The sequence below is a fragment of the Stomoxys calcitrans genome, chromosome 1, assembly GCF_963082655.1.
Source record: "Stomoxys calcitrans chromosome 1, idStoCalc2.1, whole genome shotgun sequence".
In the NCBI taxonomy this organism is placed as follows: Eukaryota; Metazoa; Arthropoda; class Insecta; order Diptera; family Muscidae; genus Stomoxys; species Stomoxys calcitrans.
In genome coordinates, this window is record NC_081552.1 from 194091490 (window position 1) to 194108815 (window position 17326).

At 40.3% G+C, this 17326-nt stretch overlaps 1 protein-coding gene across 8 annotated transcripts in view; it reads right to left on the reverse strand.

Moving 5' to 3' along the window:
• The window catches only part of LOC106092475 (FH1/FH2 domain-containing protein 3), a 419829-nt gene that overhangs the window by 99038 nt on the left and 303465 nt on the right, over positions 1-17326 (reverse strand). For all 8 annotated transcript variants that reach the window (XM_059364068.1, XM_059364063.1, XM_059364048.1 and 5 more), the window contains one exon: positions 11484-11542. In XM_059364068.1, the coding sequence (XP_059220051.1) occupies positions 11484-11542 (59 nt within the window). The remainder of the gene's footprint in view (positions 1-11483; positions 11543-17326) is intronic.

Here is a 17326-nt window from a genome sequence, read left to right on the forward strand (position 1 = left end):
AAAATTCAAAGCTCTTGCTCAATTTACAAACAAGGTACCAAAAAGTACCAATTGCAGTACTAAACGTACCATAATTCTCACTTCCGGTACTATTTTGGGAAATTTGTGTCACCAAATCTCATTTTTGAGGAGCTCTTTAATTTGAGCCCAAAATCATAATTCTAGACCCATTCGCTCGCAGTGGGTAAAAAGTCACGATTTCGTACATGTTAGTACCTAAACGTACCGAAATCACAAAACCCCATCTAATCGCGCGCCTACGACCCACGACCCACATTCATGAGTCCAGCTTTAGCCGTTTGGGCTGGGCGTTGATCAGTCAATCACGCATCCCTATTATATAAAGAAATAAAATGTCATCAAAATCGGATAGCAGAATCGAGGGTCAGGCGTAATTGGTCGAGGGACCCCCTTTGGCTACGGCCCTGACTCCCATATAAACCGATTTCCCGATTTGACTTCTTGAGCCCCTGGAAACCGCACTTTATGAACGATTTGTCTGAAATTTTGCATGTGGTGTTTTTTTCTTACTTCCAACAACTGTGACAAGTGCGGTCCGAATCGTTCTATAACCTGGTATAGCTCTCAAATAAACCAATCTCCCGATTTGAGTTTTTGAGCCCGTAGAAGCCGCAATTTCTGACCGATTTGGCTGAAATTTTGCACGTGGTGTTCTTTTATGACTTCCAACAACTGTGGTAAACTCGGTCCAATTCGGCGTATAACCTGATATAACTCCCACATAAACCGATCGCCCGATTTGGCTTCCTGAGCCTTTACAAGCCACAATTTTTAGTCCGATTTGGCTGAAATTGTGCATGTAGTGTTTTGTTATGACTTCCAACAACTGTGCTTAGCACGGTCCAAATCGGTCTATAATCTGATATGTCTTATATATAAAATTGAATTTGTGTTTGTTTGTTCCGTATAGACTCAAAAACGGTTGAAGCGATTGCCTTGAAATGTTCACAGATTGTGTAGGTTGAGCTGAAAGGAAATATAGGCTATATCATTTTTTGATATCGGAAGGGGGGGGGATCATCCCCCTTACTCCAACAGTACTACCCGACCGGTCCGGTCGGGACAATATGGGACTCAAATAAAAGATATTCAGGAGTAGATTGCGAATTTTGGGTCCAAGTAACTGGGGGGCCGCCCCAACCCCAAAACCCCCCTAAAATAGGTTTTTTGGACGATCATGACAATATGGGACTCAAATGAAAGTTATTTGGGAGTAGATTGCGAATATGGTCAGGAAAGAGAAAAAGGTTATATAACTTGTTGATTTCGGAGGGGGGCGGACCCTCCCCCGTTACCCAAAAACCCCACCCAAAATCAAAAGTGGACCGATCGGGACAATATGGGTATCAAATGAAAGGTTTTGGGAAACAGAATACGAAGATGGTATTAAAATTTAGGTCTAAGTACCCATCGGGCCGCCCCAAACCCAAAATTCCCCTAAACAGACATACTGGACGTTCATGTCAATATGGGCCTCAAATGAAATGTATTCGGAAGTAGATTACGAATCTTGCATACAAAATCAAATCGAAGTTTAGGGCGTCACACTAACCTCCAAAAATGCCTTAAATGGGCATATGACCCATCATGACTATATGGGACTGTTTTTTTTATTATTTCCGTAGTACAAAAAACAGCTGAACCGATTTTCTTAAAATTTTCACACTTTGTGTAAGTTTGTCTGGAAAGAAACATAGTTAATATAATTTTTAGATATCGGATGGGGGCCGTCCCACCCCTTTAACCCAACAATGCCATCCAAAACCAAAAGTGGACCGATGGGCACAATATGGTTATCATATGAAAGGTATTGGAGACTAGAAAACGCATATTGCATTAAAATTTGGATCCAAGTAACCAGCGGGCCTCCCCAACCCAAAAACTCCTCTTAACAGATATATCCGACGTTCATGTCAATATGGGCCTCAAATGAAAAGTATTCGACGGTAGATTACAAATATGACATAAAAAAATAGGTCCAAGTAATGGGAGGTCGCCCCACCCCCAAAGCAACCCCAAATGGGCACATTAGCAGACCATGTCTATATGGGACTCAAATGAAAGGTATTTGGGAGTAGATTACGAATATGACATTAAAATTTGTGTTCAAGTCTAAGTGGTGCTTTTTCTTCCAAAAATAAGTCAAATAGATTGATTGGCCTATTACGACAATACGGGACTCAAATGAAAGGTATTTGAGAGTAGAAAACGAATTTGATATCCAATGTTGGAGCCAAATGTTTGGGGGTATGCCCAAAATGCATCCCCTAAGTAGATTATGGCAATATGGAGCTCAAATACACGGTATTTGGGAGTAAAGAACAAATTTGATATCTATTTTCAGGGCAAAGTGTCGGTGGCCGCCCCAGCCCCAAAACATCCTCCAAACAGTTCATACTTACCTACCATGGCAATATGGGGCTCACTTTAAATGGATTTGGGAGTGCAGCTCGAATTTGATATCCATATTTGAGTCTAAATGTCTAAGTGCCGTCCCTCCCCTAGAAAACACTTCTCATTACCCTAATTTTAAAAAAACACCAGATCTCGGAGATTGGTAATGCGATTCGTTCGACATTTTTTTTGCACTCTCACAGTCAAAAGAAAACATGGTTCCTATTGTTGGGGTCGGGTGCCTCGAGGACCGTTCCAAACCCGCGAAATGGGTATATAGCCCAATCACGACCATATAGAGCTCAAAAGAAAGGTCCTTTTGAGAAAAAAACGAATATGATATACAATTGAAGAGCTGTGTGTTTGGGGAACTGCCCCACCCGAAAACACCTCCCTATTATTGATTGAATTTTGGGAAATTGATACTCATTTTCGGGACAAAGTCTCTGAGGTCCACCCCACCCTCAAATAGAATTTATTTACCGATCATGCCATTATGGGGCACATATAAAATGTATTTGAAAGTAGAGCACCAACATTTAGGACCAAGTGTCTCTCTAAAAATCTAAAGAAAGGTATTTGGAAGTGGAGTAAAAATTTACCAAGGAACCGAGAAGGGGCGCACTTCACATATATAATCGAAAGCCCTCCGATTCAAGTTTAAACTCAAAGATTCCGATTTTGCCAAAATTTAGGAAAGTAAGTTGTGTTAGGCCCTTCGGCATCCTTCTTTAACTTGACTCAGATCGATCCAGATTTGGATATAGCCCCCATATATACCGATCCGCCGATTTAGGGTCTTAGACCCATAAAAGGCGCTTTATAGTCCGATTTTACCAAAATTGAGGAAAGTGAGTTGGGTTTGGCCCTTTGGCATTCTCCTTTAATTTGGCTCAGATCGGTCCAGATTTGGATATAGCTCCAATATATACCGATCCGCTGATTTAGGGTCTTAGGCTCATAAAAGGCGCATTTGTAGTCCGATTTTGCCAAAATTTAGGAAAGTGAGTTGTGTTTGGCCCTTCGGCATCCTTCTTTAATTTGGCTCAGATCGGTCCAGATTTGGATATAGCCCCCATATATACCGATCCGCCGATTTAGGGTCTTAGGCCTATAAAAGCCACATTTTTTTATCCGATTTTGCTGAAATTTGGAACAGTGAGTTGTGGTAAGCAACACGACATGCATCTTCAATTTGGCCCAGATGGGTCCAGATTTGGTTAAAGCTACCATATAGACCGATCCGATTTCGCTAAAATTTGGGACAGTGAGTTGTGTTAGGCCAGTCGACATCCTTCCTCAATTTGGCCCAGCTCGGTTTAGATTTGGATATAGTTGCAATATAGACCGATCTTTCGATTTAAGACTGTGGGCCCATAAAAGGTTCATTTATTTTCCGATTTTGCTGAAATTTAGGAACGTGAGTTGTGTTAGGCCCTTCGGCATCCTTCTTCAATTTGGCTCAGATCGCTCCAGATTTGGATATAGCTGCCATATAGACCGGTCCGGGTTTTGGGCCCATAAAAGCCACATTTTTATCCGATTTTGCTGAAATGTGGAACAGTGAGTTGTGTTAAGCCACACGATATCCTTCTTCAATTTGGCCCAGATCGGTCCAGATTTTGATGTAGGTGCCATATAGACCGATCGATTGAGTTAGGGTCTTAGGTCCATAAAAGGAACATTTGTTGTCCCAAATTGCCCAAACTAGGGACAGTGAATTGTATTAGGCCAGTCGACATCCTTCCTCAATTTGGCCCAGATCGGTTTAGATTTGGATATAGCTACCATATAGACCGATCCGCCGATTTAGGGTCTTAGGCCCATAAGAGGCGCATTTATAGTCCGATTTTGCCAAAAATTTAGGAAAGTGAGTTGTGTTAGGCCCTTCGTTATCCTTCTTTAATTTGGCTCAGATCGGTCCAGATTTGGATATAGGCCCCATATATGCCGATCACCCGATATAGGGTCTTAGGCCCATAAAAGCCACATTTATTATCCGATTTTGCTGAAATTTGGGACAGTGAGTTGCGTTAAGCCACTTGATATTCTACATCAATTTGGCCCAGATCGGTAAAGATTTGGATATAGCTGCCATATAGACCGATCCTCCGATTTAGGGTCTTAGGCCCATAAAAGCCACATTTATTATCGGATTTTGCTGAAATTCGGGACAGTGAGTTGTGTTAGGCCCTTCAACATCCTCCGTCAATTTGGTCCAGATTTGGATATAGCTGCAATATAGACCGATCTCTCGATTGAAGGCTTTGGGCCCATAAAAGGCGCATTTTTGTTCGATTTTCCCAAAATTTGGGACAGTGAGTTGTGTTAGGCCCTTCGACATCCTCCTTCAATTTGACCCAGATCGGTCCAGATTCGGATATAGCTGTCATATAGACCGATTCGCCGTTTTAGGTACAACCTTCATGTCGAGATACATTTGCTTTGGCAGTTATGTGGTTTAGTTCTTGCCCACATATTTGAAGTGATTTTTGAAGAAGTACCCCATTTTCGCATAAATGAGAAACGAAACCTTCAACGGAGACTTGTTCAGTGACCTACTGTAAACATAATTAAGAATATTTTTTTTTTGTTACAAATTTAATAGAGTTACTTTTCCAATTTGCATTAGGTGAACTGAAGCACATGGAAAACTTCTATCATTAGCAGAGTAGCATGGTATGGTAATTAAGCCCCTATAAGGTAGGCAGGTAATTGTCTAATATCATAGTTATACTGACGCATTTACAAATGAAATCATCTCAAAATCTCACTTACCCCACCATTGTGTACATTGGCAAAGACCTCTGATATTTTACCGGTTAAACAAATTAATCACAAACAAAATAAATGACTTTTGTTGTTATACGAAAATAATCAAACAAAAAAAAAACGCTTATGATATCATACAAATGATTTGGGTGAGAAAAAACAACAACAAAAAAAGAAATCTAAGTTTCTAATCTGATGAATTGATTTATGTGTCAAAACATTTTGCATTGATTTTGGAAAGAAAAAGAAATGCATGCTCTTGGGTAATTACCAACTGCCATAATAAACCAAGGAGGCGATTTGTTTGTGTGGCATACAAATTTTTTTGAATGAAATCAAAATTGTCCAAAGTAAAATGAAGTATGGCGTCGATAAATAAACAAATTAAGAAAATATTCTACAATTATTACTTGAATGGTAATATCAGAGACAACGGAGGATATGTTGAAGCTTTTGATGAAAATCCATTTTCCACAAGATACGAAGGGACTCACGGAGACACCGGGATCTTGGAATAGTGACGTTGATCGAAGGTTTATAATTACGGAATTTATGGTGAAGTAATCCTTGAGGAGCTTCAAACCATTCAAGACATTCGGACCTGATGGAATATTTCCGGCGTTACTACAGAAGGAGGCAGAATATCTGGCTCTTCATCTGGCCAATATTTCACAGAGTGCCTAGGACTTGCATAAACTCCGAAAGCCTGGCAGGAGGCAAGGGTGGTGTTTATACCCAAGCCCGGCAATGCAAGTTATGCGACACCAAAGGTCTATAGACCCATTAGCCTTACGTCCTTTCTACTCAAAACCATGGAACGTACTGTGGACACCATGATAAAGAGTAGGACATTCGGCGAACTGCTCAAATACAAACAGCATGCCCATGTCAAGGGAAGGTCGGTGGAGACTGCCCAGCATGAGGTTGTGCATAAAATAGAAGAATCCTTCGATGCTTAAACGTACACACTGGCGGTACGCATTGACATCGAGAGGGCTTTTAACAATGATCGGACGGATACACTAATCCAATCCTTAGAACAGTACCGGGTGGACCCGGTCCTTAGAGACTGAAAAAACCATTTGCTAAGGAACAGGTGGATAAATTGTGTGTCCCATGGCATAAATATAAGGGAGAAAGTGGCACAGGGCACGCCACAGGGGGGCATTTTATCGCCACTCCTATGGGTGGCCACTATAAATCACCTATTATGGATGCTGACTGCGGAAGGATTTTTAACCCCTATGCTACGCAGACGATGTTATAATACTTCTAAGCGGTATGGATCCAAACGAGCTATGCAGAAGGGCCGAAAGGGTCTTGCATATGGTATTTGACTGGGCTAGATCCAGAGGTATCAGTCTTAACCCAGAGAAGACTGAAATATGCCTGTTCACGAGGAAGACGAAGGTGTGCAAATTTAACGCACCACGTTTCCACAATAAGACGATTTCGATATCTAACAAGGTCAAATATTTAGGTATGATCTTGGACAGGAAACTGAATTGGAAGTGTCAGATTCAGGAGAAGGCTCACAGATGTTGGACACTATGTAGACGGTCCATAAGCTCGGAATGGGGCCTGAATCCAGGGATAGTCCACTAGCTCTACAGGAGCGTGGTTAGATCAATACTTACTTACGCCTCAGAAGATTGGTGGACTGCTATGGAGAAAAAGTGCAACATAAGGACCATACAACAGGTTCAGAGAACATGTTGTCTTGGCATAGGCGGAGCGATGAGGACCATGCCCACTAGAGCACTGGAGACTATTCTAGATATCCGACTCATTAACATACAGATTAAATGTGAGGCGGCTATGAGACTTAAGGCGATGGGAGACTCGATTGAGCATGGGAGCAGCTCATACCATCGCGGTATAATTGAGGCGATGATAGGAAACCTGGAAGGAAGGGAAGAGGTTTCCGATCGGATACCTGAGATGAACCTTGAAGTCGAGTGCGAGGCACTGCTGCCATCGGCACAGTCTTGAATTGACGGAACCCTAGTATTGCCATCTGGAAGATCATGTTAGACGGATGGATCAAAGCTAGAGGACAGAGTGGGCCTAGGGGTTTACATTGAAAACCCAAGGACTGAGATCTGTTTAAGACTGCCTGACCATAATACGGTCCTGCAGGCGGAGATCCGGGCGATAGGGTGAAGTGGTGAGGTGCTAACGCAAAGACGTCGAGTGTGAACATATTTACCGATAGTAAAATTGCCAACCAGGATGGTAAGGTCCCGAACAGTCTTGCAGTGTAAGATCAACGGCTTCTCTGAGGATGGCAAAATCCGCATCGTTTGGGTGCCGGGCCATAACGAAGTAAGGGGGAATGAAAGGGCAGACGAATTGGCGGTGAAGGCCAGAAGACTGCCGTCTATAAATTTGGTTAACCCGATGACTCGACGCAGTCTGAGTTAAGGGAGTGGGCGACGAATGCGCATGCAACATTGTGGAACAGCGAAACGGTGAAAATCCTATGGGATAATCCAGATCCTGAGAGGACAAGGCTATTACTGAAAGGAATCAAGAAGGAGGTCAGTATAGCTATTGGTATCATAACGGGACACATAGGACTACGCGCTCACTTATGTAAAATCGGTGCGGCAAGTGATAGCATTTGTAGGGCATGCGGGGGAAGATGATGAGACGTTGGAGCATGTCCTTTGTCATTGCCCGGCTTTGGCGTCTAACAGATACCCGCACTTAGGTGGAGACACAATACCAGACATGAACCAACTTAGGGGCGTGGCATTAAGAAATTTGTAAGTAGCACGGAATTCCTAACTTAAAATTTTCTTTTTAAAGGTTACTTTATAGTGTTTAGAGCGCACAACAAGTTGATTACTGGCTTAGATGCTTGTCTATAGTGGCATGGGGCAGATAATTAATTAATATCTGCACCCCCTTCTCAACCTAACCATAGCCTCTTTATAGGCCGATCTCTCGAGTCAATAAATAGCTCATTTTTCATCCGATTTCGATGAAATTTGGCACAGATCGGACCATTTGTGGATATAGCTGTCATTTGGACCAATCTCCGATTATAGGGTATTGAGCCTATAAAAGGAAAATTTTTTGCTGAATGTTGTCCAGATTAAACCATATATGGATATAGGTGCCGTACAGACCAATCTTCCGATATAGGGTGTTGAGCCCATAAGAGCAGCATATTTCCTCCGATTTCGATGAAATTTGGCACAGTGAGTTTTGGTAAACCTCTACAGCTTTTTGTTGAATGTGGTTCAGATCGGACAATATTTGGACATAACTGCCATATAGACCGATGTCCCGATATAGAGTGTTGAGCCCATGAAAGGGACATGTATAAAACGTTCCCCAAAGAGGTGTCGCACTGCGGTAAGCCGTTCGAATTTCTTGCTATGTGAGAAGGTTGCCGCCTATTCTTACCGAAATGTTCAAAGGCAAATGTGCTGAAAGGCGTAAACCAGTGCAGGATAAAGGTGTTTGCCTTTTCATCCAGTGGCACCACAAAGTTCGTTAACGGAGGTCAACTTTGTGGAATATATTCATCGGAAGAAGAAGAGGGAAGATGAGGAATCACAATGAGCCTTAATCTGGCCTCTGCCTATCTAACTTAAATCTCTGGGGAACTTATTTCTGAATTCCAAAACCACCCTTAATTGTTGCAGATATCTCAACGGAATCCCTAAACAGTTCAAAATTCACCTGTTCTGGGTGCCTGGCCACAGAGATATCCCAGAGAATTGTACAGCCTATATCGACATGTAAGCTTAGTTTTTGGAACAGTCCCGATGGGCAAGAATGACAGATGGTCACAATGTGGTGGTTGGTAACACTGCAAAGTTATGTGGATTTGCTGTCGCTAGCATTGATTTGGAACTACACTCACATCTGAACCGATTTTGATAAAATTTAGCAGAGGCGTTAAGATAAGTAATACAACATTCGATACCAAATTTAATGTAAATTCGTTGAAAAGTTTAGTAACTAGGCATTTATCAGTTTTAATCAGGTGAATTATCTGTATGGGAGCCATATCTAAATCTGAACCGATTTTAACCACAATTGATAGCGTTTGTCTATGGGAAAAAAGTGGCATATAAAATTTCGTCGATTAGTTTGTAGCTTATCGCAAAAATGTATATATATTCTTGAGCGTTGTCCGTCCGTCTGACCGTCTGTCGAAAGCACGCTACCTTTCGAAGAAATAAAGCTAGGCGCTTGAAATTTTACACGAATACTTCCTTTTTGTGTGTTCGTTAGTTGGGATTGTAAACGGGCTATATCGGTCCATGTTTTGATATAGCGTCCATACCAACCGATCTCGGATCTTGACTTCTTGAGCCGCTAGAGGGCGCAATTCTCATCCGATTTGGCTGTAATATTGAATGAAGTGTTTTGTTATGACTTTCAACAACTGTGCTAAGTATGGTTCAAATCGGAACATAACCTGATATAGCTGCAATAAAAACCGATCTTGGATCTTGACTTCTTGAGCCACTAGAGGGCGCAATTCTTATCCGATTTGTCTGAAATTTATCATGAAATGTTTTCTAATGACTTTCAACAACTGTTTTCAGTATGGTTCAAATCGCTTCATAACCTGATATAGCAGCTATATAAAACGATCTTGGATCTTGACATCTAGAGCCACTAGAGGGCGCAATTCTCATCCGATTTGGCTGAAATTTAGCATGAAGTGTTTTGGTTATGACTTTCAACAACTGTTTTCAGTATGGTTCAAATCGCTTCATAACCTGATATAGCTGCCACATAAAACGATCTTGGATCTTGACATCTTGAGCCACTAGAGAGCGCAATTGTTATCCGATTTGGCTGAAATTGAACATGAAATGTTTTGGCATGAGTTTCAACAACTGCGCTAAGTGTGGTTCAAATCGGTACATAACATGATATAGCTGTCATATAAACCGATCTGGGATCGTGACTTTTTGAGCCACTAGAGGACGCAATTCTTATCCGATATGGCTAAAATTTTGCATGACGTGTTATATAAACCGATCCTGAATCTTGACTTCTTGAGCCACTAGAGGGCGCAATTCTCATATGATTTAGCTGAAATTTAGGATGAAGTGTTTTGTTATGGCTTTCAGCCACTGTGCTAAGTGTGGTTCAAATCGGTGCCTAACCTGATATAGCTGCCATATAAACCGATCTTGAATCTTGACTTCTTAGGCCTCTAGAGGGCGCAATTCTTTTCCGAATGAACTGAAATATTACCCAATGACCTCTACTATGATCTTCAACATAAGATTCATTTATGGTCCGAATGGACTATAATGTGATATGGCTCCAATAGCATAACAATTCTTATCCATTATTCTGTGCTTACCCATAAAGAGATACCGAGCAAAGAACTCGACAAACCAATGTTGGATCCATGTTGGAGTGTATATAAGATTCGACCCGGCCGAACTTAGCATGCTCTTGCTTGCTACTCTTTGCTTTATATTTCGGGTGAAACTATATTTATTTCGGGCACTGTATCTTTAGGTTGAAAACAATAATGGGAACCATATTCATATCTCATGATATGGAGTAATGCAACATTCCATACCAAATTTCATGCAAATTCCTTGAAAATTATAGTATGTAGGTCCTTATAAGTGTGAAACGGGAGAATGATATGTAAGGGAGCTATGTCTAAATCTGAATCGATTTCTAAGAAAATTGATAGTGTTTGTCTTTGGACTAATGAGTTCTCCATTTTAGTTACCAAAAAACGACTGACAGACTATCAGCACATAAATGATATGCGGACAGACGGACATGGCTAAACCGAATCAGCAGGGATTTCTGAGTCCAACTACACATTTTATCGCAGCCACAGTAGTGATGTATGGTACAGATTGTGGTATTGTAATAAATTTCATACTAATGCATACTTAGTTAACCAATCTCATGCTAGGACCTAAAATACTCAACTAGATTTCTTGGAAAACACTACATCCAACATTGTACGTCGTGGTGGCATGGGTTATCGTTACTCGATAGCCATAACATTTCGTATTTTGCTTATTAGGATCAAAGAGAAGAAAATGGAGGGTATGCGTTTTAAACAAAACTTTTTATTTTTTGGGACACTCTAATGTACATTGATGATTGACTTTTCCGAAGATTTATATTTATTTATTATTTTTTTTTTTGCTAACAAGCAATAAAATCGTAAAATCACCCCCACAAGAAGACAATGTGTATAACGGATTCTTATAAAAAAATTTAATTGGATTTATTATTATCGCATGGGATACTTATTCTTTGTATTCTCAGTTCCCGTAATTACTTACCAATAATCGCATGTACTCTGACACTCAACTGGGTGCGTACAACCAAAGAATTTTTGCGACTAAAATGAGAATGAAAAAAAAACGAGAAGAGGAGAATTAAAAGCAGCCACAATAAATTCACATTAAAGCGAAACAAAACAAAAAATATTTGTATAAAATCATTTCAATGCTAGAGACATTCAAGTGTAACACCATAAAAGTAATAATGCCAAAATGACTTCAAATTAAATGGAATGGATGGATGAGTTGATGGAACGCTAAAACTGAAACTGAAGATGGATGAACAACATAAGCGTAGAAAAAGGGGTGAAGAGGTAAAACAGATACACTCTACCATAAATGAATGCGGCTAGGCAGAATGAGATCAAAATAGTAGTAGATTAGTTAAGGATATAGCTCAGTCAGAAATCAGACTTACAATGACAATTTGTTGACTTATTGCTACCTGGGATCACTTTTAGTGACATACGACAGAATCTTTACAAAAATCTCTAAATATTGGGTTGCCCAAAAAGTAATTGCGGATTTTTCATATAGTCGGCGTTGACAAATTTTTCACAGCTTGTGACTCTGTAATTGCATTCTTTCTTCTGTCAGTTATCAGCTGTTACTTTTAGCTTGCTTTAGAAAAAAAGTTTAAAAAAAGTATATTTGATTAAAGTTCATTCTAAGCTTTATTAAAAATGCATTTACTTTCTTTTAAAAAATCCGCAATTACTTTTTGGGCAAACCAATATATGTGGCCTATTTCAAAGCATTTTGGAACCTTCAATTGTGTTTTTATACCCTACACCATAGGATAGGGGTATATTCATTTTGTCATTCCGTTTGCAACACATCGAAATATCCATTTCCGACTCTATAAAGTACATATATTCTTGATCGGCGTAAAAACTAAGACGATCTAGCCATGTCCGTCCGTCTGTCTGTGGAAATCACGCTACAGCCTTTTAAAAATGAAGATATTGAACTGAAACTTTGCACACATTCTTTTTTTTTTTGTCCATAAGCAGGTTAAGTACGAAAATGGGCTATATCGGACTACATCTTGATATAGCCCCCATATAGACCGATCCGCTGATATAGGGTCCTAGGCACATAAAAGCCACATTTATTATGCGATTTTGCTGAACTTTGGGAGAGTGAGTTGTGTTGGGCCCTTCGACATCATTCTTCAATTTGTCCCAGAACGGTCCAGATTTGGATATAGCTGCCATGTAGACCGATCCGCCGATTTAGGGTCTTAGACCTATAAAAGCCATATTTATTGTCCAATGTTGCTGAAATTTGGGACAGTGAGTTGTTTTAGGGCCTTCGACATTCTTTTTTCATTTTGGTCCAGATCGGTTCGGATTTGGATATAGCTGCCATATAGACCAACCTCCCGATTTATGGTTTTGGGCTCATAAAAGGCATATTAATTGTCCGATGTCGCTGACATTTGGGACAGTGAGTTGTGTTAAGCCCTTCGATATACATCTACAATTTGATTTAGATCGGTCCAGATTTGGATATAGCTGCCGTATAGACCGATCCGCCGATTAAGGGTCTTAGACCTATAAAATTCACATTTATTATCCGATGTCGCCGAAATTTGGGACAGTGAGTTGTTTTAGGGCCTTTGACATTCTATTTCCACTTGGTTCAGATCGGTCCAGATTTGGATCTGGCTGGCATATAGACCAATCTCTCGATTTAAGGTTTCGGGCCCATAAAGGGCGCATTTATTGTCCGATGTCGCCGAAATTTGGGACAGTGAGTTAAGTTAAGCCCCTCGACATACTTCTGCAATATGGCAAAGATCGGTCCAGACTTGGATATAGCTGCCATATAGACCAATCTATCGATTTAAGGTTTTGGGCCCATAAAGGGCGCATTTATTGTCCCATGTCGCCGAAATTTGGGACAGTGTGTGGTGTTAAGCCCTTCGACATCCATATGCAATTTGGCTCAGATCGGTCCAGATTTGGATATACAGGGTGGCTGATGAAAGCCGCTACCAAAAAAAAATGTAATAACTTTTTTTCTATTTAATAATAATAATTTAATAATTAATTTAATTAATTAATTAATTAATTTAATTAATAATAATTTAATAATTAATTTAATAATTTAATTTAACATGAATAAAAGAAAAATGTATTCCATACACCGAAAAAAAAATGTAGCAATATTCATCATTGTAGCAATATTCATCAGCCACCCTGTAGTTGTCATATGGAGGCCACCGTAGCGCAGAGGTTAGCATGTCCGCCTATAACGCTGAACGCTTGGGTTCGAATCTTGGATAGACCATCAGAAAAAACTTTTCAGCGGTGGTTTTCCCCGCCTAATGCTGGCAACATTTGTGAGGTACTATGCCTTGTAAAACTTCTTTCCAAAGAGGTGTCGCACTGCGGTACGCCCTTCGCACTCGGCTATAAAAAGAAGGCCCCTTATAATGCACATCTTGGCCATCTTAGTAAGATTCAATTCTTACATAAAATTCTTAGTGCTACTTCTAATTATTGCGAGTATTTGAGCTTCTAGATTAGCATTTTAAAAACCTTAACTTCAATGTCTAGTTTTGTCCCCTCAGACTTGTTTCACTCTACGCCACTGATGCATGGATGTCTAGATGAACAATGATAGACAACGGCATGCGGCATTGATTTCATTTTGTATCGACTTGTATTGTTATTAGCTTTGGCGTTGATTTAATGTCTGTTGGTCTGCCGCCAAACAATTCGCAAAATTAAAGTACCCCAAGAGCTGGTGGTCTTTGGTTCAATGACCATTTAAGAATCATTCTAAGATATACCGTTTTTCATTGTTCATTGGTTGGAGGGAAAACTGAAAGCGGTAATCAGGCGAGCAAGAGAATTACCTTCATTAGAAGCTGATCAAATGTAGCCAATCAACACGACATGAACTTAAAGTAGCTTTTGTGGGTTAAAACAACATTTAGTATTATTTAAAAAAAAAGAGCCAATATATATACAAAGTTTTTCATTGTCTGCAAAGCTAATGCTTAAATTAATTGAGCTATAAAGTTTTCTAATTAAGTACAAAGCAAATCATCTATGGCGAAAATTGAATTTGTAAAAAATAGTCATTTCTTGCAGCCAATTTTGAAAACTTTAAGACATTAAAATGAGCTAAACAGCATTTGGAGTCATAAAAGATTGGAGCTGCTAACCCGTTTTCGAAAATCTAACCCTGAAATGAATCGGGTATCACTTTATCACATTTTCAGCAAACTTAAATGTAAGTCAGGGAATCTGCAATCAGACTCGTTGTGTCTCTTTTGACATTTACTCAACACAAAGCCATGCTAAAAGCAGTGGTACACGGAGCATGAAAATCAATGTACAAGTCTCGCCACTCATATCAGTGTAATGAACATAACATCGCATTAAATGCGATGGCGATATATGCCATACACCGCATTCTTATGAGTATATCAGAACAATACCACCGCAGTTCTCTGTCAATTCATGACTCGCGGTCAAAACATCCAAGCTTTGCCAATGATGTATAGCCCTCTAGAGTGTAGGACAACAGTTTGCTTTTCGCCCTTTCAAAAATGCTGGAATCGAAATTCAATTTCCTGTTCAGCAAAACACTCATCATGAGCGAGAGAAACCGTATGCCAACTCAAAAATAAGTGTTGGGAACCAAGCGGACCAGGAAGAACTTCCCGCCGATGAGAGACTTAATCTAAAGAAATCCAAAATGAAAATAGGACTGGAGGTAATCCAGTGACGGGCAGGGTTGTTTTCAGTTCTTTTATGATTGACGTCCGTTTTAAATCATTAAAGGTCCCCTCAATGCGAAGAAATACTGCAAAATCAAAATTTTGCCCATGAACATTCAACTAAGGAACAGGGCAAACTTCTCACATATCAATGAGTGCAGTCTGATTCAATTTTAAGCTCAATGAGAAGGGGCCTCCCTTTTATAGCCGAGTCCGAACGGCGTGCGTGCATAGTACCTCACAAATTTTGCCAGCATTAGGAGGGGAAAACCACCGATGAAAATTTTTTTCTGATGGTACCGCCAGAATTCGAACCCAGACGTTTAGCGTCATAGGCGGACATGCAAACCTCTACGCTACGGTGGCCTCGTTTAGAGATAACTCTGAGGTATTATCGTTCGAACCCAGACGTTCAGCGTCATGCGCTACGGCATGACAATCCCCAACAGATCAATGAAGAGCCTTCCGGAAATATTGCATTCAGCTAGAGTTTTCGTTTTTCCTATCCAAAATGATTAACACTGCGTTTCATAGTGTCGAGCTTCACCTGAAGAAGGCTCTTCAGTTTATGGAATTCTCATGGTGGCGCCATTACGGGTTGCAAAATGTATGGAGCCAACTCGGGCGGTGTTTTCTCCAACACCACTGTGTAGAGGTTAGCAAGTCCGTCTACCACGCTGAACACATGGGTTCGAATCCTGGGAAAACATCAAAATCAAAATGAAACATTTCAGCTTTGTTTATCGCTTCCTACTGCTGGCGATATATGTGAAGAACAATGCCATTTAGAAACAAGTAAAAGCGAGCTAAGTTCTTATATACCCTCCACCATGTATCGCATTTGTCGTGTTCTTTTCCCGGCATCTCTTCTTAGGCAAAAAAGGATATAAGAAAAGATTTGCTCTGCTATTAGAGCGATATCATAATTTAATTGTGGTTCGTTTTGGACCACAATTAAATTATATGTTGGAGACCTGTGTAAAATGTCAGCCAATTCGAATAAGAATTGCGCCCTTTGGGGACTCAAGAAGTAAATTAGAGAGATCGATTTATATGGGAGCTGTATCGGGCTATAGACCGATTCAGAGCATAATAAACAAGTATGTTGGTGGTCATGAGAGGATCCGTCGTACATAATTTCAGGCAAATCGGATAATAATTGCGACCTCTAGAGGCTCAAGAAGTCAAGATCCCAGATCGGTTTATATGGCAGCTATATCAGGTTATAAACCGATTTGAACCATACTTGGCACAGTTGTTGGATATAAAAACAAAATACTTCGTGCTAAAATTTATTTAAATCGGATAAGAATTGCGCCCTGTAGAGGCTCAAGAAGTCAAGACCCAAGATCGGTTTATATGACAGCTATATCAGGTTATGAACCGATTTGAACCACAGTTGTTGGATATCATAACAAAACAAGTCGTGCAAAATTTCATTCCAATCGGATAAGAATTGCGCACTCTAGAGGCTTAAGAAGTCAAGACCCAAGATTGGTTTATATGGTAGCTATATCAAAATATGTACCGATATGGCCCATTTACAATACCAACCGATCTACACTAATAAGAAATATTTGTGCAAAATTTCAAGCGGCTAGCTTTACTCCTTCGGAAGTTAGCGTGCTTTCGACAGACAGACGGACGGACGGACATGGCTAGATCGACATAAAATGTCGCGACGATCAAGAATATATATACTTTATGGGGTCTCAGACGAATATGTCGAGTAGTTACAAACAGAATGACGAAATGAGTATACCCCCCATCCTATGGTGGAGGGTATAAAAATGGTAAGACAATCATGTAAAAACTTCTTTCCAAAGAGGTGTCGCACTGCGGCACGCAGTTCGGACTCGGCTATAAATAGTAGGCGCCCTTATCATTAAGCATAAACTTGAATCGGACATTGACACTCATTGACATGTGAGAAGTTTGTCCCTGTTCCTTACTGGAATGTTCATGGGCAAATTTGCATTTTAGTATGGATTCTTGAGGTTGACGGGATTCTGTGGAGACTTGTGGAACAATGATTCAGGTTGTGGGTCACGCCGACGACCAGATTTTTCTTGCCACTCCGGAAATTTCTTGGAACTCTGAGGTTCTT